At 41.2% G+C, this 26,542-nt stretch overlaps 1 protein-coding gene across 3 annotated transcripts in view; it reads right to left on the bottom strand.

The window, feature by feature from the left end:
- Positions 1-3,660: 3,660 nt before the first annotated feature.
- Positions 3,661-26,542, bottom strand: part of sh2d3a (SH2 domain containing 3A) — a 43,636-nt gene continuing 20,754 nt past the window's right edge. For 2 of the 3 annotated variants that reach the window (XM_043694938.2, XM_043694940.2), the window contains exons 2-10: positions 19,850-19,978; positions 18,009-18,454; positions 16,555-16,652; positions 14,368-14,990; positions 12,511-12,626; positions 11,525-11,696; positions 9,207-9,318; positions 8,070-8,273; positions 3,661-4,886 (exon numbers count right to left, since the gene is read on the bottom strand). In XM_043694938.2, coding sequence (XP_043550873.2) covers positions 4,714-4,886; positions 8,070-8,273; positions 9,207-9,318; positions 11,525-11,696; positions 12,511-12,626; positions 14,368-14,990; positions 16,555-16,652; positions 18,009-18,454; positions 19,850-19,978 — 2,073 coding nt within the window. In that variant the 3' untranslated portion in view covers positions 3,661-4,713. Of the gene's footprint in view, positions 4,887-8,069; positions 8,274-9,206; positions 9,319-11,524; positions 11,697-12,510; positions 12,627-14,367; positions 14,991-16,554; positions 16,653-18,008; positions 18,455-19,849; positions 19,979-21,962; positions 22,075-26,542 lie in introns of those variants that run through there. The other variant, XM_043694939.2, reaches the window with a different exon arrangement.

Consider the following 26,542-nt stretch of genomic DNA (forward strand, 5'->3'; position numbering starts at 1 on the left):
TATTTTGGATAATTGTCAATGTCATCAAACTTCATGGAAGGTATCTCTGTGTGAGACTCAGTAAGATTTCTTGCCATATCATCCCAGACCCAGCTCATTAACTACCGACATGCTCCTCAAGCATCCTTTTCATCTGATGCTGGCTGGATCCTGCTACTTGCCGTATCCAGAAGAACTTGCCACTGCTGCCATATTCAGGATTAGGTCAAAATCATTCAAAGGTCATTGTGCACCTGGACAAACGCTGTCAATCTGAAGTTGCCATGCACGGTGACTGTTATTTTCCCCAGACATGGCAGAGCAGGGGATGTTGGCACCTCGCTTTGTGGATAGGGATCTGGTGGGTGGGGTGGTGCAGAGAAGCACTATCCTCTTACCCCAGGACCAGCAGTGGAAGCCATGACACCAGATTCTGGCAGCCTGGGCCAAGGTTGCTACTGGCTCAGTACGGGGGTCTCTGCCATCCATAGCAGTGGTCCCTGACCTTTTTCGTAATGTGGCACAGTTTGATGTCACAAACAATTCCACGGGCATGCTCACTTTCCTTTCCACATCATCTCAATTTTGCCCTTTGGCCACATGCGTTTAGAATGTTCACATTTTAGAATCAAACAACCAATATCACACTTTTGATTTGATTAATTTTCATGAGCTGTAATTTTGGTTTAGCAATATATTGTTTAAGGTCAAACAATGTTTTACATTGATTTTCATTTACTGTGTAGTAAACTTCACAGTACACTGGTTGAAAGCAACTTGTCTCAAGGAATGCCCAGCACTGTTGAATTACCTTCCCACAGCTCCAGGGTAAGTACCACCACTCCTCTCTGCTACCACAAACTCTCTATCACTGCAACCAATGTTCATGTTCTGCAATCCTCACATTTGCATGCAACGGCTACCCTCACTTGCTCTCACCCACCCTAATTCTTGTTGCCACTGACCTTGCATGCCTTCTGCACTGTACACTCATTGGCACGGGACAATTCATCCCTATCCGTCACCTGCACCAGACAAACAGCTGTGCCACCTGCTTTCAACTCACTCAATCGCTCCGTTTCTCTCATTCCAGCAGAAAATAGCACATAATAGAATAGAAAGAGCCCCCTTGAGGAGAGAATCCTGAGCCTGACTGCATCAAGTGGCCAACTGGCCATGTCCAAGCTTCTGCATTGATATTGGAGACTGCCCTGGACTTACTATCCTGGGAACCTCTGAAGGCTGACCTCCTTGATTTGAGTAAGGACTGTTGACAATCATGACAAGAATCCTGGATTTGTGTTTGCATTATACAACAAGACAGAAATAACATGAATGTGGCAGGTCTGGCTGAAGGGCAAAGCACTGATAAACAAGGCAAGACAGGGATATAGTAAGCATCCAGATGAGCTCAAAGTGAGTTTTTTTTTAAAATTCACTCATGGTATTACTGCCGGGGCCAGTATTTATTGCTTGTCCCTGATTGTCCTTGAGAAGGTGGGGGTGAGCTGCCTTTTTGAACCGCTGCGGTTCATATACTGTAGGATGACCCACAATGTCCTTAGGCAGGGAATTCAGGGTTTGACCCAGGTGAAGGAACGATGATTATGTTCCCAAATCAGGACAGTGAGTGGCTCCGAGGAGAACTTGCAGGTGTTGGTGTTTCCATATATCTGCTGCACTTGTCCTTCTACACAGAGTGGCTGGGGATTTGAAGGTTCTGTGTGAAGATCTTCGGCAAATTTTTTGCTGTGCAGCTTGTAAAGAGTACACACTACTGCTAATGAATATCGGTGGTGGAAGGAGTGGATGCTTGGGGATGTGTGCCAATTAAGTGGGCTACTTTGTTCTGGTTGGTGTCAAGCCTCTTGGATCTGGACCCATCCAGGCAAGTGGGGAGTATTCCATCACACTCCTGACTTGTACCTTGCAGGTGATGGACAGGGTTTAGGGAGTTTGAAGTAGTGTTCCTAGTCTCCGACTCGGTGTTGAGGCTTCTGTGTTTACGTAGCAAGTCCGTTTGAATTCTGGTCAACCTCAGGATGTCAATAATAGGGGATTCAGTGAAGTGGGCGGCACGGTGGCACAGTGGTTAGCACTGCTGCCTCGCAGCGCCAGAGACCCGGGTTCAATTCCCGACTCAGGCGACTGACTGTGTGGAGTTTGCACGTTCTCCCCGTGTCTGCGTGGGTTTCCTCCGGGTGCTCCGGTTTCCTCCCACAGTCCAAAGATGTGCAGGGTCAGGTGAATTGGCCATGCTAAATTGCCCATAGTGTTAGGTAAGGGGTAAATGTAGGGGTATGGGTGGGTTACGCTTCGGCGGGTCGGTGTGGACTTGTTGGGCCGAAGGGCCTGTTTCCACACTGTAAGTAATCTAATCTAATCTAATCTAATAACATCATTGGATGTCAAGGGGCGGTAATTAGAGTGTTTGTTATTGTCTGTCTTTTGTGTGGCACAAATGTTACTTGCCACTTGTCAGCCCAAACCTGAATATTGTCAAGCGAGGTCTAAAAGGGCAAGAGAACATCCCTGAGTTGCAACCTGATAATTCTGAGAGCTGGGTTCCTGGCCCTGTGCACAAAGTGTCCACGCAGCAGCTTTTCAGTGCTAGCTGCTGGTGCAGCTTTAAAGTGCAGGATTGGAAACGTCCATGAGTTTAAGAAGTGAGCAGGTGTTGGATGCTAGTATCCATGGATATCAGGTGCTTGAAGCTGGAATATGCCCTAAGACATTGTAGTCAGGTTGTCCATTGGCAACACAGAGGAGGAAGCGTGAGCTGGAGTAACTAGGGACCCGCACTGACTTTCATGTCATGAATTATCCATGTCATGAATTATCCATGTCCAGTTTCCTCGTGGATGGTGTGAAGATAGGAAGCTGCATGTTTAGAGGCAAGATTTGCAGTTAATAGAGATTATAGCTTGTCAGCCTCATTAATCGGCATCTCACCACCACCAAACAAGAATTTTGCTTCCATGCCTGAAACTCTGTTTGAAAACAAAGTGAATTGCTCCTGACAGTGAGAAATGCCTTGCCCAAGTTCTTATGTATTTTTTTCCCGATTTCTCACTATGGCCTACGTCTTTCAGGCCTCTACAGGACTTGTCCTATATGTTCTACCTTCTCTGCTGCTCGCCCCCCCACCCCCCCACCCCCTTGATCCTCCCTTGTCAACTTCAGAACCTGGAGGCTATGGGTGTATTTTGTTCATGTTCCTAGAATCCACGTGAGTACAATAGTTTAACTAGCATTTGCATCAGGACCTATTAAATAGTTCTAGCTATGAAAAGACTGGAAGGTTTCCCAATGCATCAATTACTTTCATTTAAGCCTGTGATTTATTTTTATGAATTTAATGCTTATTTTACAAAGAACAAAGAAAATTTACAGCCCAGGAACAGGCCCTTTATCCCTCCAAGCCCGAGCCGATCCAAATGTATTGTCTAAGTTTTTATCAAGTACCTTGAGATTTATAGCAATGAAAGCATCTCTTAATAACCAATGGAGGACACATCAAATCCCAGAAGTTATGTGAAGATGGCTTAAGTCAAATTTGTCCCAAAAATATACGTTTTATTACTGAAAGTCATACCACCTAATAACAGCACCAGACTGGTTCCAGTCTTGACTTACAAGAATTCTTGTAAGTTGTAATAAATGCAGACAGTTAACACACAGTGAATCTGCAAATATATTTAATGAGAGACCAAAGTCTGATTAAGTCAGAGACAAACTGTCCACTGGTCTTTTGACCTTCTATCAGCTCCCAAGGCCTGCAACATATTTTAGAAGCTGTTGATATTTACAAAGCATTTTGCTGAGCTATCATTAGATTATGGAAAGTGTGAAGCGAAGCAGAAATCTTGACAGTATGGTGTGAGGACATCAGGAGAAACGTGGCTCCATCATGTTCAATATCTTGACCTGACATAGCTGCAGTGTTACCAATTATATTCAGGTGTGAAATGTTTGCTGTCATTGGCTGCCCATTATGTCCCACTTATTTTATCTAACCCAGAATAGTTTGTTGTTCCAAGTTAGCTAAAGCAGGTGATGACCTCCTCTGCTCAGGTTCTGCAAATACAAAACGAGAATTTTTTGTTTTGTACTTAATTTTACCAACACATTATGAGGGATTCTTTTCACCCACTAGAAAGAGTCATTATAGCAACACCAATCTCTCTGCAGGAAGCATTGTACATGGAAAACTTAACGAACATTTAAAAAGAAAACTCTTGAAATGTGGACATTGTTGGTAAAGTGGATATTTACAGTAAATCTGCAGTTGCTCAAGAGGTTGATTGTGAATTATCATCTTGACCCGCTGCCATTGATACAGTGACTTCATTCATATGTTGCTATTAGGCAGGAGTTCCAAAATCTTGACCCTGCAACAATGTGCAAATGGTCATACATATATGAGTCAGGATCGCGTTTGATCTGGGACGATACCTGAACGCAATGTTCTTTCTATTTGCCCATCAGTCCTGTCCTTCCAGGTTGTGGAGATTATAGAGTTTGCAGATGCAATCAAAGAAGGAAGGTTTCCATGGTTACAAAGTAATATTAGCTAATTGAGGAAGGAGATGAATGAATTGAAGATGAGAACATCTCCTACATGTGATATTGGATCCACACTTGATGTTTTCATTTTGTTCAGTAACTTTATGAGGACCATCAACAGTTACCTGCTTATATCCTGGGCACTTTACAAGGGTCCACAATTCTGATCTATATTTCGGATGGTCCCAGAGGTTCCAGTTTCCGTGACAATGCACTCAGGATTTTATCAAATTTTTCATATCTCTCAGTCTGACTAACATCAGTTACACTGCTGCCCCAGAACAATCTCAAAGCAAATTCAGTCTTGAAAACCTCTAACAATTCTTCATTGGCGTGAAAATCTGGAAAGAAAGATTAACATTAATTCCTTCATGTGTTTAAATGAAATGTTATATCTGTTAGGGAAATTGCAATACTCAATTCAGTCACTGGACTAAATCACCTCTCTATAATCTCTTCCAGTTCTATAACTCTTTGTGGTCTCTGCAACTGTCCAATTCTTGCCTCTTGCGCATTGCCAGTTTTCCTCACTCCTGTCTTTGTGACCATGTCTTCAGTTGTCTAAGTCTGGAATTCATTCCAGAAACTCTTCTGTCTGTCCAAATCTCTCTCCTCTTTTAAGATTCTTAAAACCTGTCAATTTCATTAAGCTTTTGGCCAATGGTCTGACTATATTCTTATGCAGCTTGATGTCCAATCTTGCTTAATGCTTATATAAATTGCCTGATGTTTTGCTACTTTAAAGGCAGTATATAAATGCAAATTGTAATCACTGTTGATATGGCATCTTTATGGAAATGATAAACACTTCAGAGAGGAGTCTGTGGCTTTGATTAAAAGTAGAGTTCATGGGACAGGCTTTGAAAGTGTGGGGCAGAAGGGTAGAGGTAACAAAGCAAAAAGAGGTTTAGGAAGACTGTCCCAGAGTTAGGAAGAAGGCAAATCGACATTCTGCTACTCACACAAGAACAGGAGAGGAGGTAGGAGCCAACATTTTCTGCTCTTGTTCACCTCTCAGTGGCCTCTATTGGAAGTGCATGTGTGAAATGTACAGGACTTTTATTTCACACTTCCATCAACCTCAGCTTTTATTATGTTAAATATGATGCACCATGTAGTCATGTAGCTTGCTGACATTCATTGATGAGGCCTTGCTTCAATAATGGCAGATGTACAGGTCCGTGACATAAAATCAGACAAATTTTAAGAAATAGGGAACAGCTAAAATTGGTCAGCCCAAAGACGGTCACTGTTAGATAATTTTAATTTGATATTTCTGGCTTGGTCTGTAATTATCAATGTGTTTCTATATTTACAAAACAGATGTGGCTATGTTACTTCAGTCTACACCGAATAAACAGAGCAAGAATTTGCAAGTTCTCTAAGAGAGGTCCAGAGTGTTAGAATGTAATCGCAGCTCCTGCTGCAAAGCCCAGAAAATTTTCCTTTGGTCCCACCCTCGCAGGAATGCAACCTATTGACCCAGCGTGACACTTCCACTTCCTGTATTGTATCGTTAAGGCACTGAACGATTATGGGAGATTGGCTTGACAAGGATTATAGGAAAAAAAAATAGACAGAGGATGCATTGTAATGTCTGGCTGCTAGTAACCATACACAACTCTTAAGACATGGAAGGATACATCCCAGTGGGTATTGGTACATCAAGAGGCTAAAGTCAGACAAGTATTTTTCATCCAATGTGAATATTATCTAAACAAATAAACTAAACGCCAGCCATTCCAAATTTTAAAACCTTTGTATTCCTCCAATTCTGGTTCTTTGCATTTCTACATGTTTTTAAAATTTCCCCGATCTTTCCAAGCTGTGCATCCATTCCCAAGGCCCTCATTCTCTGGAACTCCTTCCTATTCCTCCCTGCCTTCTCTCCTCCTTTAAAATCTATCTGTTTGACAAGCCCGTGGTATGTGCCCTATCTCTTTCTGGGATTCCTTATCATTTGATAAATCCTCTGTAAATTACCTTAGAATATTGTGTACATCAGTAGGAGGTTCTATTAAAATGCAAATTGTTGTGGTGAAGCAGATTTCAAGTCTGTCCAGCATAAAGTCTAATCCATATGATCCACCCACTGAAACCCAACCAGTAGTCTTAGTTCAGATGACCCAATTTAAAATTAATTTGATGTTTACAAGGAACCAGAATATGGTGTCAGGTTTTCATCTGATATGTTGCTTCGAATGTGAACAGTGATCTCCAATTTGCTTGTTTTCCAGATTATCTGAAGCCGGGCTGGTGCTTGTGGCAGATCTGCTGACACTACATTTATGGAATATTGCTGGATTGGTAGGGTCAATGTAGGGGCAGCACAACCTGACCCTGCATTATAAGCACCTCCTTTCCCAGTCCACCTTGAATAATCACAATTACTCCCTACACAATGTGTCTTCCTGTATTTACATTTTTTTTAAAATTTGCTACATCGAGTTGTCCCAAAGCACTTTACAACCAATGGACTACTTTTGAAGTTGTAAGGCAGGAAACACTGACAATTTACAGACAGCAAAGGAAGGTGATGACGTAGTGGTATTGTTGTTATCTGGAGTCCCAGAATAAATCCTACCATGGCAGATGCTGAAGTCTGAACTCAGTTTATAAATATGGAATTAAAAGTCAGTCTAATGATGTTTATATGACCATTACTAGCTATCATAGATCACAGACTCCCTACAATGTGGAAACAGGCCATTTAGCCCAACAAATCTGAAGAGTGTCCCACCCAGACCCATTCCCCTGACTAATGCATCTAACTTACACATCCCTGAACACTATGGGCAATTTAGCTTGGCCAATTAACCTAACCTGCACATCTTTGGATTGTGGGAGGAAATCAGAGCACCCAGAGGAAATCCACACAAACAGACAGAATGTGTAAACTCCACACAGACAGTCACCCGAGGTTGGAATTGAACCTGGGTCCTTGGCACTGTGAGGTAGCAATGCAAACCACAGAGTCACCGTGCCATTATAGTAAAAATCAATCTGATTCAATGTCATCTGGGGAAAGAAATCTGTCATCCTTACTTGGTGTGACCTACATATTACTCCAGACCCACTAAATGGAGCTGACTCTTAAGTGTCCCCTGAAATGGCTTCACAAGCCACTCAATTCAAAGGATATAAGGGACGGGCAGTAAATGCCAGTCTAGTCAGCGACACCCATATCCTGAGAACAATTTTAATCTGTTTTAGTGATCTTGGTTGAGGGTAAACTAGCTCTTGCGCAAAATATTGCCTTAGGATATCTTGGGTCTCCTGTGAGGCAAGATAAGACCTCAAAATTTCATCCAAAAGATGGCATCTCCAACAGTGCAGCACTCACAAAACACTGCACGTCATTGGTTTCACAGGTCTTTGGAGTTGGGCTTTAACTTATAATCTTCTAACCAAGAGCTATCTACTGAGTCATGATGTTTGATAAATTGCCACAGAGTTTGAAGCATTGGTAAGAAGCATTGAATTTGATGACTGTTGGATTAAATGCTGTATTGTGAGAAGCTTACCCTTCAGTTTGGCCTCTGCATTGGCTCTAAATATTGCAGCATTCAATGTCACATTACGAGCTGCTTCCAATGTCTTAAACAGCATTGTGCAGCTCTGATCTATATCATCCCATGCTTCCATGACATCAGACACCGACTGGCGCTCCATTAGAGTAATGATGGGCAGAATGTGCGGAACAGTGATATTTTGTAGAGCGAGCTCGACTGCATTTAGAAAAAAAGACACAAAGATAGAAATTCATATACATACAATGCATTGAAAAAGATTTGGCATATGTATAGTGCCTATCACAACCTGCATTTCACAACTGCTGAAATACTTGTGAGATACAGCCCCTGTTGTAATGTAGAAAACATAACTAATTTATGCATAGCAAACTCCTCCTTCAAACAATATAGGAATGATATTCTGTAATAAATATATTAGTTGAACAATAGGTTTGGCAAGGAAGCTGGTTTTTGGTTAGAACCTCCATATTTAATATTCTTGGATTCAAGCATTATCTCTGTTTATTTCTCTCTGATGGTGCCAGCATTTTCTGTTTTTAAGTTAGCTAAGTACATGAGGGAGAAAGACACAGAGTTGAAGTATAGTGGGAGAAGGCTTCTGTGGAGCATCATGCCAACTAGACTAGTTTGGCCTGTGTAAATTATACATAAATTAGCCACAGACTCTGAAAGTATTTAGACTATCAAATAATGAGTTTACTATATGCAGGTAGATGTAATTTACACCTATGATCCTGACTGATAGGTTCTAACTAGCTGATAATGAGACTCTGTCATCTATTCTCAGCTTTCAAAGGCACAGCCCAGTCCTTTTGTTTGCAGGGAAGTTTAGGAGTATCTCCAAATCTGTATAATTACTGAAATACACTGAGACCAATCAGCTGGAGTTAATTTTGAAAAAGGAATCCTATTCTTGTTCTGAAGAAGGCTCACTGGACCCAAAATGTTAACTCTGCTTTCTCTCCACAAATGCTGAGTTTCTCCAGCAATTTCTGCTTATGTTTCTAATTTTGATTGTTTTTTTTTGGATGCATTTTCAGTTTTGAAATGCGAATATATTCCTGGCCTACTAGCTTGGTTAAAGCTCTGCATCATCTGGGTGACTCTGCTCAGGCTCAGAATACCTGCCTTTTCCCTCATTCAAGGATTTAGCAAAGGGTTTGAGCTCCTTCTCAAATTTGATAGCAGAAGCAGTATGATTCCGGCGCAGAGTCCTCCACGTATGCTCAAGACGCACAATCTGACAGGAGAAGGAAAAACACTGTTAGTTGTGCTGTTGTTCAAATTCACCGCCAGTCTCTTTAATCACTCTCAGATTGGGATTTTAATTTCTTTCAGTTAAAGTGCATGGATAGGAATCTTTAAGAGTGAAGAGCCGAGAGTGTGTGTTGCTGGAAAACATAGAACATAGAACAATACAGCACAGAACAGGCCCTTCGGCCCACGATGTTGTGCTGAACATTTGTCCTAGCTTAAGCACCCATCCATGTACCTATCCAATTGCCGCTTAAAGGTCACCAAAGATTCTGACTCTACCACTCCCACAGACAGTGCATTCCATGCCCCCACCACTCTCTGGGTAAAGAACCCACCCCTGATATCTCCCCTATACCTTCCACCCTTCACCTTAAATTTATGTCCCCTTAAAAGCATAGCAACATCCAAGAGAATTGACATTTCGGGCCGGAGCCCATCTTTAAGAGTGTGACAATGAACTAATGGTATTATCGCTGCACTGTTAATCCAGGTAATATTCTGGGTTCAAATCCCACTAGTGTAGATGGTGGAATTTGAATCCAATAAAAATCTGGAATTGCAAGAAACCATTATTGGAAAAACCTATCTTGTTCCTGAAAGTCCTTTTCACTAATGAAACTGCCATCCTTACCTGGTCTGGCCTATGTGATTCCATGCTCACAGCCATGTGGTTGACTCTGAATCAGCAATAAATAGTGACGCCTTCATCCAGTGAATGAATTTTAAGCAAAAGGACACCAGCAAATGCCAATTAGACAATTCATGGGATAGTCAAGTCCCACCCTTCCTGAAGGTCTTGTTCAAGCAGAAGCCTGAATAGCAACAACACTTCAGAGTCACAGGTACAGAAGTCCTGGAGTGGCAAGAAATATTGACTTTTGGCAACAGTGGGGAGAAAGGTAGTCCCTCCAGCTGTGTCCCAGTTACCCCTAACGTGGAGCAGGTAAAGGTCCCACATTCGAGCAGGTTGCCTTCTTTCACCAGTTGGGAAGACCATCAGGAACACTGTTCAGACACTGGGTGAGGCCCTGAACTGGTTACTTAAGGGTCTTTCGTTGTGGCAGGACTGGACAGGACCGGACAGGACCATGGGTCTTCATATCCAGAACTTATCTCCTGAGGAGGCAGGAAGGGGACAGCCTCCCTGGGGTCAATCAGCTGATTAATTGCCCTTCTGCCACTGCCATGAAGGTGAAATCCCACCTATTTTGTGAGCTTAACAGTGCATACATTTATTTCTCATTACTATTGTGGTCGGAAGGAATGCTACTGAGGGCTGTCTATGGTGGTTCAGCAAAAGTCCTAGCCAGATGGAGATGATTGTCAAAAGTCCTGTCAATCACATCTTGAGTCTGCTCTGCTGGAAGGATTGATTATACATGCAAAACTATCCTCCACTGCTTGCAATTTGCTGGAGAGATTACCAAGAGGAGTTGTTGAGTTCTGTTTGCAGCAGTATATATAGAGATTCTTTTTCCTTTTAAATAGATCTGTAAACATTATTGTTTGCTGCGAGTCCTGCCGCAAATCCTGCCCTTTAAATTGATGCAGTGTAGTCGATAGATACTTTTTTCTCTTGGGAAAGTTAGCTCTGGAAAGGCTAAAAGTGGAACAAAATTACAGCTTCCCAATTCTTTAAGTGAATACGTATCCGCTCTGGAGCGAGTGGAAAAATGGAATGCATGAGCAGAAATTTAGATATCAGCTACATAACACTCTGGTCAGAACCACGTACAATTAATTGAAAGCACGTCTCCCACGGTTATATCGACCTTGTGCTGAGTGCAGAGCAGAATCACCACAATGGCACTGGGGCTTAAAGTCAAAATCAGGAGGACAGGTTGCATTAACTTGGCCTGACTTCTCTCAAGTACTCAGAGGGGGATTTGATTCGATATAATGTGGAAATTGGCTGAGTTGAAAAATTTGCAAGGCTGTGTGGAAGGAGTAGGAGTGTGGGACTGATTCGATAGCTCTTAAAAAGGGCTGGCACAAATGGGATGGGGCAAATGGTCTTTTGTGTTGCATGATTCAAGTATTATTCACTTTGATCTCAACATTTATCTCAATAGAAAGCCTGCAAGTGGTTCACAAATACAAACTGAAGGGCAAGAAGCAGACTTGGAAAGATATGAAAGAACAGCAAGTAACTAAACATCAGGAGGTGACAGAGAATACCACCCAAATACCTGGGGCAGCTCCAGTGCTTTCATAATGGCTGAAAGTCCGAAGAGGTCTCCCATGGAGTCTTTGAGCTCAACAGCCAGTTGGATAATTTTATGAAGGACTGCAGATCTTTGTCCAACGCTTCCTGTGCAGCCCAAAATGTCCACAGCAATGCCCAGGGCTATTAAATGATGTCTGAAAAATGGAAAACAACACAAAGGGAATAAAGGGGGCTTAAGCTACTTTTGTGGCCAAGCATATTCTGACAAACGATGATGAATATGCAATCTGAATTTCACACTAACATGAACTCTGTTTCTATCTTTACAGGCTCTACCTGATCAGCTGAGAATCCCGAGCATTTTGTGTTAAAATATGGTTGCAGTTACCTCCTAAACTGGGTTGGATCCACATCAGTCACAATGAATATAGGTGCCTCCCTCTAAGGACACTAATTTTAGTTCAGCACCATTGTAATGGTCAATGCATCTGTAATGTTCAAGCTCTATGGAATCTAATTGAGAATATCCACTGGCTAATGCTCACAGTTGTAGATTCATCAAAATTAATACAGGGGAGTACATTTTGGATTTGGCCTTCTTGTCATGTCCCAGCTCTTTCCTTAACAACGTTTCTACCTTGACCAATCTTTTGATAATCTGTCCTAATATCTCCATATGTGGCTTTGTATCAAACATTGTTTGATTACACTCCTATAAATCACTTTGTTATGTTGTTTCTAGCTGCTAGGCTGTCTGGAGACATCATCCATTTTGTCCCATTGCATCTTGCAATTTTGCGCCCTCAGTCTTGCAGGGGATGTCACTTCTGACAACACCATGCGCATCTTTCTTTTTTGACATTTCATTTTTGGCAAACCAACATAGTATATGAAATCCTCTAGAAGAAATGAACAGGGGACAGTGTTCTGAATGGATATTGGCTGGGACCTTCTAATGTCTCAATATCAAAGGTATGTCAGCAATTTGTTGTCGTTACTGGGTATTACCTCTCCTGGAGGTCCATTCTCAGTTGATGCCCATGGGGTAATGTGATCAGATCCAGCCCTGAGCTCACTCCCATCATCATCTTCTGTTCCAAGGATACGTTGATGATCCGAGCAACCTACAAAAGCAAAACGTCAATATTTTCCTTCGGTTAAAACAACCGGTTTCCCTTGATGACATGGACTCAGTGTTTTAATGGCGTCTTCTAATTCTAGTGGTATTTATTTACTTTATTAGCAACTTCACAAGTAGAAGCTGCGGTTATAGGCAGGCACTGCATCCTGTGGGGCTAATTTGTAGACACCGAGAGCTACCTCAAAGATTCTATGAAGCCTCTTAGAAAGACAAATTGACAGCACGTGTAGGATAGTTGACTGCCTCGGTTTCTGCAGGATGCACTTCCCTTACACAAGTGCCAATTAATTCATAAACTTTGGTACAGTGATCAAGAAGGCAAGTCAGCTGTGAAAATCATGGGAGGGAGCATCACTGTAGAATACCATTTTATCTCCATCTCTCATACACATGACCATACTTTGAGATCAGGGTATTTTTGCAAAAAAACAGACTGATCTTTTTCCCCGGCATAGACTAAAGACTCCAAATAAAATGTATCTAACCTAAATGGACAATGAAGTATTACATATTTGATAGAATTCATAGTCTGCCGCTCAGAAACAGGCTATATAATCCAACTGGTCTATGTGGTGTTAATGCTACACACAAACCTCCTCACACTCTTCAAGATCTCATCCTATCAACATGCCCTAATTTTCCTATCTCCCTCGTATGTATTTACAGTTTCCCCTTAAATGTATCCGCACTACAGCCACATTTACCTCTACTTTTGATTTTTTTATTAATGAGTTCAACATTCTCACCACTTTCCAGGTGAAGAGGTTTCTCTTGCTGGATAGGTTTTATTTCATGGATGTGGGCATCACTGGCAAGGCCAGTAATTATTGACCATTTCTAATTGCTCTTGAGCAGAGTGGTTTGCCTCGCCATTTCAGAGAACAATTAAGAGTCAAGAATATTGCTGTGGGTATGTCATCACGTATAGGCCAGATCAGATAATGAAAGACTATTTCTTTTCATAAAGGGCATTAAGAACCAAACTGGTTTTCACAACAATCATTAATTGTTGTCAAGGTCAACAATACTGTGATATACAATTATACATGTTATTAATTGAATTTACGTGGCAGCATGGTGGCACAGTGGTTAGCACTGCTGCCTCACAGCGCCAGAGACCTGGGTTCAATTCCCACCTTGGGCGACTATCTGTGTGGACATTCTCTCCATGTCTGCGTGGGTTTCCTCTGAGTGCTCCAGTTTCCTCCCACAGTCCAAAAATGTGTGCAGGTTAGGTGAATTGGCCATGCTAAATTGCTCAGTGTTAGGTGTAAGGGAATGGGTCTGGGTGGGTTGCTCTTCGGAGGATCGGTGTGGACTTGTTGGGCCGAAAGGCCTGTTTCCACACTAAGTAATCTAATCTAATCTAAATTCTATGCCACCAGAGCATGAGCTTGGGCCTCCAGAGCACCAGTCCAATGATATTGCCACTATATCATAGTCACTAATAAATCTGTGGCAGACTGTCTTATATTTATGATCCCATATTTTTGGTCGCCTTGACTAATGGAATCATCTTGCATTCATCTAGCCTATCAAAACCCGTAACAATTTCCAAGACCCTCAGCCCTTCATTTCCAGACCAAAAAAAAAATTGTAAAAATAATTCAACCTCTTACTTAAGTAATTGATTCAAGGATATAATGAACAATAAGTCTGAAGATTCTTGCTGTGTTAAGGTACTGAATAGGTTTACATGTAATCAGGTTAAATCACTAAGTTACCTCACAGTCCACTTTCAGAATATGTTGTGCTGTAGTTTGTGGATCATTTTCAGAAAATATTTCTTTGAGGCGTTTAAGCACAGACGGATCGAGAGGTTTGTTGTCAATGGGAAGCAAGATGGAAGTAAAAGTATCAAGTTTAAATGAACTTGTGGTCTCAATTTGAGGCTGTATGAATGACCAGTCCCCATTATCATCTTCATTAGCTTCTTCATGGTGGGTCTTCATTGAAGCTGAATATGCATCTAAATCCAGCAGACCAAAATCGGTGTCTGTCCTGCGAATCCGGCTTTTCAGTCGCTCCATGCTTCGTAACCTCTCCACGTGAGTCTCAATCTGACCAGCCTTAGGAACATGTGGCACTAGCTCACAATAGACACTTCCATCCAAGGCTGGATCCAGTACTGTGTCCGGGATCATGCCAGATGGAATTCGGAGTGGCTTCGGGGGAGCCTTGCAGTGTAACTGCCCATCAGAACCTCTCAGCACCATATTATTCTGAGAGCCAAAGCGTTTTGGGAATACTTTGGGGTTGATTAGTGGGTCACTCCCCGTCCTATACATTAGTGATGAAGGACGCACTGATTTGTATGATCCATTTGCTTGCATAACATCCTTGGGTCCTGTTGCACACAAAGACAATAATCTAACTTAATAAAACAACTCAGTGATGGCCATATCAGTTATTTGCTCCCCTCTCCCCTTTTTGTGGGCCTCCTATTAAGTGGACAAATACCAGGTCTCCTGTGCTGCTGTAAACTGGCAATGTGGAGACGTTTAGGTTGTCTTGGACCCAACTTACCAGATTTGTCTACTCCACAATTCCTCACATGAAATCATTTTTCTTGAATTTAGCCTTCAAAATGCTGACTGAGAAAGGCTGCAAGGTTTTTATAGAATGATGCATTCAGCTCTGCTTACTGGCACTTTGAAGAGATGTCAGTCCATTGCTCTTTCCCCGTGCAATTTCTTTCCCTTCCAATATTTATTAAATCAGCTTGTGAAATTTACTATTGAACTGTTTCCATTACTATTTCAGGCAGGGTTTCTATATCGCAGCAACTCACTATTTAAAAAATAACCTTTTCTCATGTTGCTTCTTTTTGACAATCAATCACCTCAAATCTGTGTCATCTGGCTGCTGATCCTTCTGTCATTGGAAATAATTTCTTCTTTATTCTATCAAAGCCAATTTATAATTATGAATACCTCTATCAAATCTGATTTGGAGATGCCAGTGTCGGACTGGGGTGTACAAAGTTAAACATCACACAACACCAGGTTATAGTCCAACAGGTTTAATTGGAAGCACTAGCTTTCGGAGCGCTCACAATGACCTGATGAAGGAGCATCGCTCCGAAAGCTAGTGTTTCCAATTAAACCTGTTAAACTATAATCTGGTGTTGTGTGATCTTTAACTCTATCAAATCTACTTTTGCCTGTTTGATCAGCACTAAGTAAGGTTGGTGGTCATGTTTTAATCCCCTTGTTCTCCTCACATTATCCACTTAGCAGTGGCCCTTCTTGGTCAGAAATGTCTGGATTGGTGTCTCACTGGATGTCATTACACAAGATTGGCTGACCCTCCAGCGCAAAATACCAGAGTTGCCACCCTTTCTTGAGATATTTTTTTTTTCTTTTTGTTTTTTTATTTTAACCCCCACACTACCACCTAAGTGCAGTAGTGCTTATTTTTTTTTCCCCCAGCACCCATGGTGTGTGTGCAGGTGTGAGACACAGTGAATTTCTTGAGATATTAAGCAGAGGTACCATAAATTTTTCAGATGAAAGTTATAAACTGGATTGGGAAAATAACAGGTTTGATGTTGAGAATAGACAATATAAAAATAACTCAAACTAATAACATGTTCAGAACAGGAGGAAGCCACTCGATCCTTTGAGCCTGTTCTGAACCTCTGGGCCAGCTCCTGAGGTGTATCATAGCATATCAGAACCAGTTGATTAGAAAGAATTTACAAAGACAGAATAGGTTTGTAGATAAACGCCCTTCATTCCGGTATGATTTGATTCACGGTTGAAAGAGGATGGAGTTCAGAATAGAAGATATGACAGACTAGAATTATCATCTTACAGTTAAAATATTTTATCTGAGGTGAGGCGAGAAATATTCAGTCAAAATGAGAATATACAAGTTATGCAAGAGTCCAGGTTTAAAAACAGCCTCACCTCCTGAAAGATAGCTGTCAGACTGGGCAGACTGCAATGGCTTTTTATCATTCCCGTAGTCCAGAATATTTGGATGACTGCCACTCTTGTCCTTATTCCTACAATTAAAAACATGAGTGAACATGAGGATTGGTACTCTATACCTGATGAAGGGCTTTTGCCCGAAACGTCGATTTTCCTGATCCTCGGATGCTGCCTGACCTGCTGTGCTTTTCCAGCACCACTCTGATCTAAACTCTGGTTTTCAGTATCTGCAGTCCTCACTTTTGCCTACAGGATTGGTATGGTTAGTGATTGTTAGGTCGCCCCCACCCCGCCTGTATCTAAGAATGTCATCTTATTAATAATACTGTAATGTTAGTCAATCCATCAGGTGGAATGCTAAATTCTATTGTAAATTAAAGTAAGACTTGCATTTATAGCACACTTTCCATGATCTCATGTTTCCAAAGTGTTTTACAATCAAAGTAGTCCTTTTGATGGAGAGCAGTCACGATTGTAAAGTAGAAAATATTGCTTGTGCAAAAGTTTTCAATAGTTTCACATGACTAAATTTACCTCTACATTTCAACAAACTCTGTAGTAATAGAGTTTAGAATAGACCGCGAGTCATGAACTAGGCCTGGAGCATGAAGTAGCCAAACTGAGTGCTCTCCTCCCCCAACATTTTGGCAACGCTCACTGGCGGATTTCTCTCTTCCTAATCCAGAAATGCCAAGGAATACCCCACCCCTGTCCCTGCTGGAATCAGCAAAATGATAATAACAACAACTGTACTTATAAAAGACCTTTAACATTATACAACATCCAAGGCACTTCATAGTAGGTTTTACAAACAAAACTAGGCACCAACCCACATAAAGACATACTTGGACAGGTAACTGAAAGCTTGATTAAACAGTCAGACTTTAAGGAGCATCTTATAAGAAGAAACTAATAATATGGAGGAGAGATGGGGGGGGAAAATGAGTTCCAGAGCTCAATACCTAAGTTGCAGAAGTCACAGCTGCCAATAGTGAAGTGATTAAAGTTGGTAAACTTGAAGAGACAGAGTTGAAGTGGCATAGAGATCACAGAATGTAATGGGGCATGAAGAAGTTAAAGAGATCTGGAGAGACATGGCCAGACAGGGTTCTGAAAACCAAGAATAGGAATTTTAAAATTTGGGTGTAGCCGGAGCAACAGGCAGTGTAGACCAATGAGCACAGGTCTGACAAACGGAACTTTGTGATTCAGGCAGGAAAGTTTTGGAAAAGCTGATGTTTATGCGGGTTGGTAGATGAGCAGCTGCCCAGGAGAGCACTGGAATAGTCATGTCCAGACATAACAATGACAAAAATCACGAATTGAATCTGTAATCTTCTTATCTATATAACTTCTTCTAAGCCTTGCACTAAGCCATTAAAGCTAAGTACATGTTTGTAGCTCTGGTTGGTAGTACATAGACTAAGTACCTTAAAAGATTTCCATCCGTTGTAAGCTGGTCCAAAGACACTCCTTCAGACAGATTTAAGCTGAATCTCTTATTCTGATCTGGGTTTTTGGTTGTCACTTCATGGTCATGTTTTCTTTGATCTGATGCTCCTCTGTATTTTTCCTCAATGCACCTCAAGGGGACAATGCGATTTATTGGATGAAAGATTATCGCTCCACTGTCCTCTGAAATTGGCTTGCGGTTTCCTACGTAAAACCGCACCAGTGCTGGGAGGTTATCAAATCTCTCCTGTTCAAACTGGAAGAGCACACGGGTGTAGGACTCCTTACGCCGGAGGACCACGCGAATGATCTTGAAATGGAGAGGCTCGTGCTTCCAGATGCAGCTCAACACATAGTCTCCAGGGCTGGAGTGAGATTCTCGAATGAGGAAGTCTCCATCCCTTTCCATTAGTGTCTCTGCTACCTACATTATTAAAAGGAGAACATCAGTGTTCATCTAGTACACAACAACTGTTGCTAATCAAATTCTTGCCCTTTTGAACATTTTTTTATCTTTTGAGTCACAGGATTTTGGCACAGTATTGGACCGCTATCCCATTTCAACATGAAATGATACCTGCTTAATCCTGCAAAAGGACTAGATATATTGCTTGCCCTGAAACAGTCAAGGAGGCTAGCTAAATGGGATTCCTTGCAAAACTCCTGAGTGGCATCAACAGAATAACAAGTTCTGAAAGTGGGTACTGGGTCACTACCTGCATTAAAACCTTACAGTGGAACTCCCATATGGGATCTCCTAGCAGACCTCTACTCTGATCTCCAAACTTTGACTCCAGAATGCTTCCTATTTACAATCCCCTGATAACTCAAACAGGCTAATGATGTCAACTCTACCGCGTGAAGCCTATTACAAAGTTGTGATTGAATTCCCTTGTCAAATATTGCTATTCGATTACCCTCCCTGTACTTAAAAACCTGCTCACCTTTTCTATTTCTCAGGTCATTTTCCCCTTTGTCTTGATAATATGAAACACAAACTACTGATTTTTAATTTTACTGTCCAATTTAATACCATGAAACTGTGTGTTCATTTATCTTTTCTTTCAACTGGACGCTATCCCCTTTCAACTTTGTACACATGTATCCATGTATGTATAAAGACTTAACACTGAGTCTTTGTTAATTTTCCTCAGGTGTAAGCAGTTAATAAAACTAACTTTTTAAACTTAAGATAATCTTGTGATTGGCTCCTTACTGCTACAGTAGAAATTAGCTAGCTACATTTTAACTTGAAAGAGGTATACCTTGTGCTAAAAAGAACACACAAAATAAACTTTGCTGCGATCAACAAAAACACAGCCAATTCACCCCAACTCAAGTGGTTGTAATATGTTCTTCCTTTGGCTGAATATGCCACCTTGTTATCGCTCTGAAGCTTTCTCTCTTGTCTTAGGAAGACTTTATAAACAAAAGTTGTTGATTGAATAGGTTGAGGACCATAACACAAGGCTGTTCATAAAAGATCACTAAATGGACATTCCCTGAGACAGGACCAGGTTAACCAATATGGAAAATTGAAGTGTCATACTTGAGCCTTACTAGTCCATCTTTGAGTCTGAGATCATGGCTGTGGAAGGAGTGACTCCACAACTAACTTGTACCATGCCAAAGATGGGAGGATAATAATGAGTGAACAAATGTTCCTTTCTCTGGAACAAACAGGGGGAAAAAAAAGACCATCTTCCTTCAAATATATTTTATTTCAAATAATACTTTTCAGCTGGCCAATTATTGAAACACTGAAGCTTTAACATCACAGTTTACAGATTATAGAGTGAAATGGCCAGAGATGTCTAACCTGCCGTGGAATAGGACCATGAAACCAAGCATGGCTGCGAAGATCATCAGTGCTCAGTTTTAATTCCTCCTCCAGCTCCTTCATCAATGGATCTTTTTCCGAACTCATTATGAGTAGATCAGTAACTAACTGAAAAGAACAGATTAATTAGGTTAGTGTCAAGTGTTTCTTACACTATTGCGCACAGTAGACTCCCTACCCCGAACCAGGATGCCAGGGTTCAATTCCGACCTGCTCCAGCGATGCAACCTTTGAACAGGTTAATGAGGCAAATTGTTTAAATAAAATTAAAAATTCCCAGCTGCCTGAATTTGAGTTTGATTTATTGTTGTCACATGTACCACAATACAGTGAAAAGTATTGTGTTGCAAGGTATACAGGCAGCTGGTAACATATAAAGTAAATCATGGTGGCAGAACACAGTGTCGCAGCATCAGAGAAGGTGCAGAGACAGAGATAAGAATGAATATTTGAGAGGTCTGTTCAAAAACCTGATACAATTGAATTGTTGAGAAAGTGAAGACTGCAGATGCTGGAGAACAGAGTCAAAACATGAGGTGCTGAAAAAGCACAGCAGGTCAGGCAGCATCCGAGGAGCTGGAGAGTTGACATTTCGGGCATAAACTCTTCATCAGGCCTGATGGAGGGCTTATGCTCAAAACATCAACTCTCCTGCTCCTCGGATGCTTTCTGCCCGGCTGTGCGTTTCCAGTACCACACTTTTTGACTACAATTGAATTGTGTTGAACGAAAGGTAGCTTTGTGATAGCAGTCTCTCACTGATGAATCAGAAAGTTAAGAGTTAAAATCCAATGCTAGAGTCTTGAAGACAAAATTTCAGCTGTACTGCCAGTGCAGGACTGGCAGAGCACTACATTAGTAAAAAGTGCAATTATTTGAATGAGATGTTAAACCATAGTCCCAAATGCCCCCTTAATCGAACCCAGAAATCCTTGAAATTAATTGAAAAAGAGCAGGGATGATCATCCTCGTGCCTTGGCCAGTATTCATGTCTCAAACAATATCACTAAAACATCTTATCTGGTTGCTAAGTCTATACTGTTTGTGGAATCCAACTGTGCATAAATTGGTTGCTGTGCTTGCTATTTTGTAACACCAACTATACCTCAAAACATGCTTCATTGATTGTAAACCATTTGGGACATCCCACGGATGTGAAGGGCTCTCTAATAAATAGAATCAGGCAAAGATTTAATATTTATTCTACACCACCCTTTTTAGGGACACAATTATATCTCAGAACCTATACGTAAAACTCCAGTAAAATACATTGGTTCTTCAGTAAGCTGTTGAGACACAATGACTCCTTGGAGTGCACCCCTGCTAAATTATAAATAGTAATTAGACAGTTTCCGGTACTTATATTCAGGCCTACTATTTTGTTAAAATTACTGAAGGAGAACAAAACATTGTCTTATGCAAGGCAATACCAACAGAACACTCAACAGAGGGTGTGTTTAATCAGTATTTGTTTAACCACCTGACTCATGTGTGACTTTGCCATTTTCTCAACTAAATTCAGTCTCTCGCGCAGAATAGTATGACATACCCCATCAGTAACCCTGGAGCCCCATCTGATGCTCAGCAGTCTGGATGACAGGATAATGACACAGGCAATATTTGCATCACTATTCTCAATAGCGTCAGTGAAACCTATGCATACTACACTTCCATGGCTGTCCTCAGCCAGCAGCCTCCAGATGAAACTCCCTACCATCCCAAAAATGACAACATAGCTCCTTTATATGACAAGGCACAGTTGGCAAGTGGACAAACAAGTCATCCGCAATAAATTCATTCACAAAATATAAAATAACCACTGACTCAAACAACTGTAAAAGAAACAACAGGATATTAAAAAATTAAAGAGCCCTTCATACAAAATTCTCTAATATAGAAAAATTTACATTTTCCACATGACTGCACGTGGGACTGAACACGTTATTACTGGTTTGTACAAGTTTGTCATAACCTCTCCTCCCTGTAACAGAATAAAACCTTACAGTATCTTCATCAACCACATTCCAAACATTTTCCACATACGATCTCAGTCTGAAGTGCTATTCTTTATTTTATTGATATCATAACCTACCTTTTCAGCTCATTGCTTCTCTTCTGACCCATTACTCATGAGAGAGAATCATTTACTTTGGTTCACTGTTGCAAAGAACACCTCAATTTAGCCCAAGGGTGCTGCACCTCTAGATGAAACTATTTGCTTGAAAGGTACAAGAGTTCTATAGAGAACTGGGGATAAAGGCTAACTGACAAAGGAGGTGCTACCTCAATGACATAACAATGCCACTCATTTTCTGACAAGACTGCAAATCAAACAAAGTGACCTAATGTGTTTCTCTTGAGTTTGCTGAATTCATGAGAGGATTGACAAATACAAGCAGAGCACCCCTTCAAAATATGGAATAATCCAGTGAACTACTCCACCCTTTGCACACTTGACAGCAAATCTGGGAAACTTTATTGCTTATCATTCAGGCCTGTAATTGGTGAGACTATGTGATGTGTACTTACCTTCTTTCACAGCTGTGCAATCCAGGGTTGCCAGCCCGATAGTATTGGCTTGAGGTCTCCAGGTACAAGACACTAATCTTCAGATTACTGCTATGAGCAACGTACATGGAGTAACAAACATAGTAGGGCCATTAAAGTAACAATTGTGTATACATTTCATTCTCTTTGAACACTGTCCCTGTAAAAATAAGAGGGAAGTATATTTTTAAAAAGGCTGTTTTAACAGCAAGATGCTCGGATCGAGGAGGTCATATAATAAAGTTTCCAAGAGTTGACAACCCTAGTGGAAGATGGTGAATGTTAGAATTTGTTTCACCCCCCCACACGCCCACCACCCCACTCCCCTGCCCCCAGGTGTTGTTCTTGTCTCTTACTGCTATTTCGTTAGTACGCAACTTCTGCTAAATGGTCAGTTTTTAAAAAAAATCTCAGTGTATTGGCCAACACTTGTTGACAGTTCCCCATGGAGAAGGTAGTTGGTGAGCTGCAGTTCTTGGGTGCAAGTACATCCACAGTGTTGTTAGGAAAAGAGTTCCAGGAGTTTAATACAGTGACAGTGAAGGACTAGCAATATAGTTCTAAGTCAGGACACTGTATAGCTTTGAGGGTAACTTGCAGATGGTGGTGTTACCATGCATCTGCTGCCTTTGCCCTTCTAGGTATCAAGGTCATGGGTTTGAAAGGTGTTGTTGAAGCAGTATTGGTGAGTTGCTGCAGTGCATCACTTGGATAGTACACACTACTGCCACTCTGTGTTACCAGTAAGGGGAGCGAATATTACATTTAATATAATGATGGCTGATTTTCTGCTTCAGCACAACTTTATCATTCACTTTCCCATATCCCTTTTTTCACCCTGGTAGACCAAAAAATAATTTCAAATATATACCAAATAGAGCACCCACAGTCCTGTAGGGTAGAGAATTTCAACACTCTGAGTAAGTACATTTTTCCTCACCCCTTTCCTAAATAATTGTCCCTTTATCCTGTGACTCCACATTCTAGACACCCCAGGCAAGGGAAACAACCTCTCAATGTCTCCCTTGTCATGCCCCTTCAGAATCTTATATGTTTTAGTAACGTTACCTCTGATTCTTCTAAACTCCAGAGAGTGTAGGCCCAATTTATTTAGCCGCTAACAACACTTTCATTCCAGGAAGCATATGAATGAACCTTTCCTGTACAATTTCCAAATCAAGTTACATCCTTCTTAAAAGAGACCAAAATGCACACAGTGCTCTGGCTGTGAGTTCACATCAATACAACTGTAGCAAAATTTCCATTTTCTTGTGTCCAAATCCCCGTGGAATAAAGGCCAACACTTCAGTTACCTTTCTAATTGTTGGATGTACTATATATTAACTGTGTTGTGAACTGCATACCAAGTTTCTCAACCATTTGAATCAGCACAAGCCTGTACAATCCTACGCTCAACTGACACACAACCTGATTCAACACAAGATAATATGTACTGGAGTTTATTTTTAAAGGGATATAATTGAAAAGCTGAGAAGCTACATTAAACTACAGTAGTATAAAATCTTGGTTAGACTACCCAGAGTAATTCTGCTCTCTACATTATTAAAAAAGATATAAAAGCATTACGGAAAGTATACAAAAGATTCACAATTATGTTCCAGAATGGAGAGGTTATGTCCATTGGACCATAGGAAATAGGAACAGGAATAGGCTTTGGCTTCTTGAGCCTGCTCTGCCATTCAATATGATCATAGGCATCCTGCATTCCACACATCCATTTTTCTGTATTTTCACTGTGTTCCCCAATTGATTAAGAATCTATCTCAGTCTTAAATATACACAAGGACGGTGACCCCAGACCTCTCTGACAAGGATTTCCAAAGTCCCATAACCCTCTGAGAGAAGAAATTCCTCCTCATCTCAGTGCACTGATCAATAAAGGCAAGCTTACCAAATTCCTCCGTCACTATCTTATCTATCTGTGACTCTACTTTCAAGGAACTATGAACATGCACTCCAAGGTCTCAATATTCAGCAACACTTCCCAGGAGCTTGCCATTAAGTCCTGCCCTGATCTGCCTTTCCAAAATGCAGCACCTCACATCTGCCACTCCTTGGCCCATCTGATCAAGATCCCATTGTACGCTGAGGTAACCTTCTTCATTGTCCATTACACTTCCAATTTTGGTGTCATCTGCAAACTTACTAACTATACCTCCTATACTCACATCCAAATTATTTATATAAATGATGATTATCAGTGGACCCGGCACCAGTCCTTGTGGCACCTCACTGCTCACAGGCCTCCAGTATGAAAAGCAGCCCTCCACCACCAGCCTCTGTCTTCTACCTTTGAGCCAGTTCTGTATCCAAGTACTTAGTTCTCCCTGTATTCCATGTGATCTGTGTGTGTGTGTGTGTGTAGTGCAATGGTGATCACCTGTAATGTGACATGAACCCAAGGTCCCGGTTGAGGCCGTCCCTATCGGTACCCATAGGGAGGGCCTCAACCGGGACCTTGGGTTCATGTCACATTACAGGTGATCACCATTGCACTACACACACAGATATTCCTACACACACACACTCTCACATACACAAGGACACAGGTATACACAGACGCGCACATAGACACCCACACACACCCTTATAGACACACACACACTCCCACACTCACACATGCACCCCCTCACAGACTTAAGACACTCTGCACTCACTACACACTCACACACACTGTTTCACACTCACAACCCCCACCCCAGACAGACACACACACACAGACAGACAAAGACCCACATGCACACATATATTTTGTGGGGTGAATTTGTACTTGCAGAGTTACATTGCACTTTGTTCAAAAACTGCATACATTCATGTAGAACTCTGAGCTCAAAAACTGCATGAATTTATGTAAAACTCTGTTATCTCACTTTTTAGATTAGAATCAATCTAAACATCAGGTCATAGACAGAGAACACAGGGGGCTAACACCTTCAACATATTGTCTAGCTATCACCATTATTAACAGCTAACCCGAGAATGCAACTTTAAAAAAAAGGTTTTGTGATTTACACATGAAAGAAATGAAACTATCACTGTATTCTAACAGATGAAAGGCTTAACAGAGAATCAATGTTTCAATGTATAATTTCAGTTACATCACACTGTAAAGTTTTGCTATAAATTCTGTGTTACGATCGAGCCCTCCACTATCACCTGATGAAGGAGCGTCGCTCCGAAAGCTAGTGTGCTTCCAATTAAACCTGTTGGACTATAACCTGGTGTTGTGTGATTTTCCCTTTTAAGTATACTCCTCCTGCCTTTACTGTTCTACGGATTCACTCAATCTCTGTTCTCTATACCTGACATATGCTGCCTTCTTATTGAAAAAAACCCTCAATTTCTCTAGTCATCCAGCATTCCCTACACCTACCAACCTTGCCCTTCACCCTAACAGGAACATATTGTCTCTGGACTCTCATTATCTGATTTTTAAAGACTTCCCATTTTCCAGTCATCCAATCAATCCTTTTTCCACGATATTGCTACACTGTAGGATTTTTTAATTCATCATTCTTGGTACTTAGATATTATTGGTAAGGCGGGTATTTATTGTCCATCTCTTGAAAAGGTGATGATGGGGCTTCTCTTTGATACTACTGAGCAGCTCACCTGGCCACAACATAGGGCCAAGTCACTTGCATTGATGTGGGATTGGAGTCACATATACGGACTTACATGGTAAGGGTGACAAGTTTCCTCCCTTAAAGGACACTAGTGAGCCAGATGGATTTTTCTGACCATCTTTAGAATGTCATTAATGCCACGGTGGGATTTGAACTTGCATCAAATTGTATTATAAGTTCAGTAACATAAATACCACACTCCAAGCAGGTAAACACAATTGCTTGGTCCTTCTTGCTTTCTCAAAAAAATACAAGTCCCAACCTTGGTGGTTCTGGTGGCAATGGAGGAATCAATTTTTGATGTTTTTAGGAGCTGTCATCAGGTTACGCTAACTGGTGCACTGAACAGATATTATCATTGTTCAATAAAACCTGTATAGGACCTGTGATGTTATTATCACATTTGGCAAATAGTCAGATATTGCACTTCCATGTTCCCAAACATTATCTAATGGGAAATTATCACAAAAACAACAGA

This window comes from Chiloscyllium plagiosum, unplaced genomic scaffold, assembly GCF_037043375.1.
Source record: "Chiloscyllium plagiosum isolate Xiang-an unplaced genomic scaffold, Cpla_swu_hap1 HiC_scaffold_45, whole genome shotgun sequence".
Lineage (NCBI taxonomy): Eukaryota > Metazoa > Chordata > Chondrichthyes > Orectolobiformes > Hemiscylliidae > Chiloscyllium > Chiloscyllium plagiosum.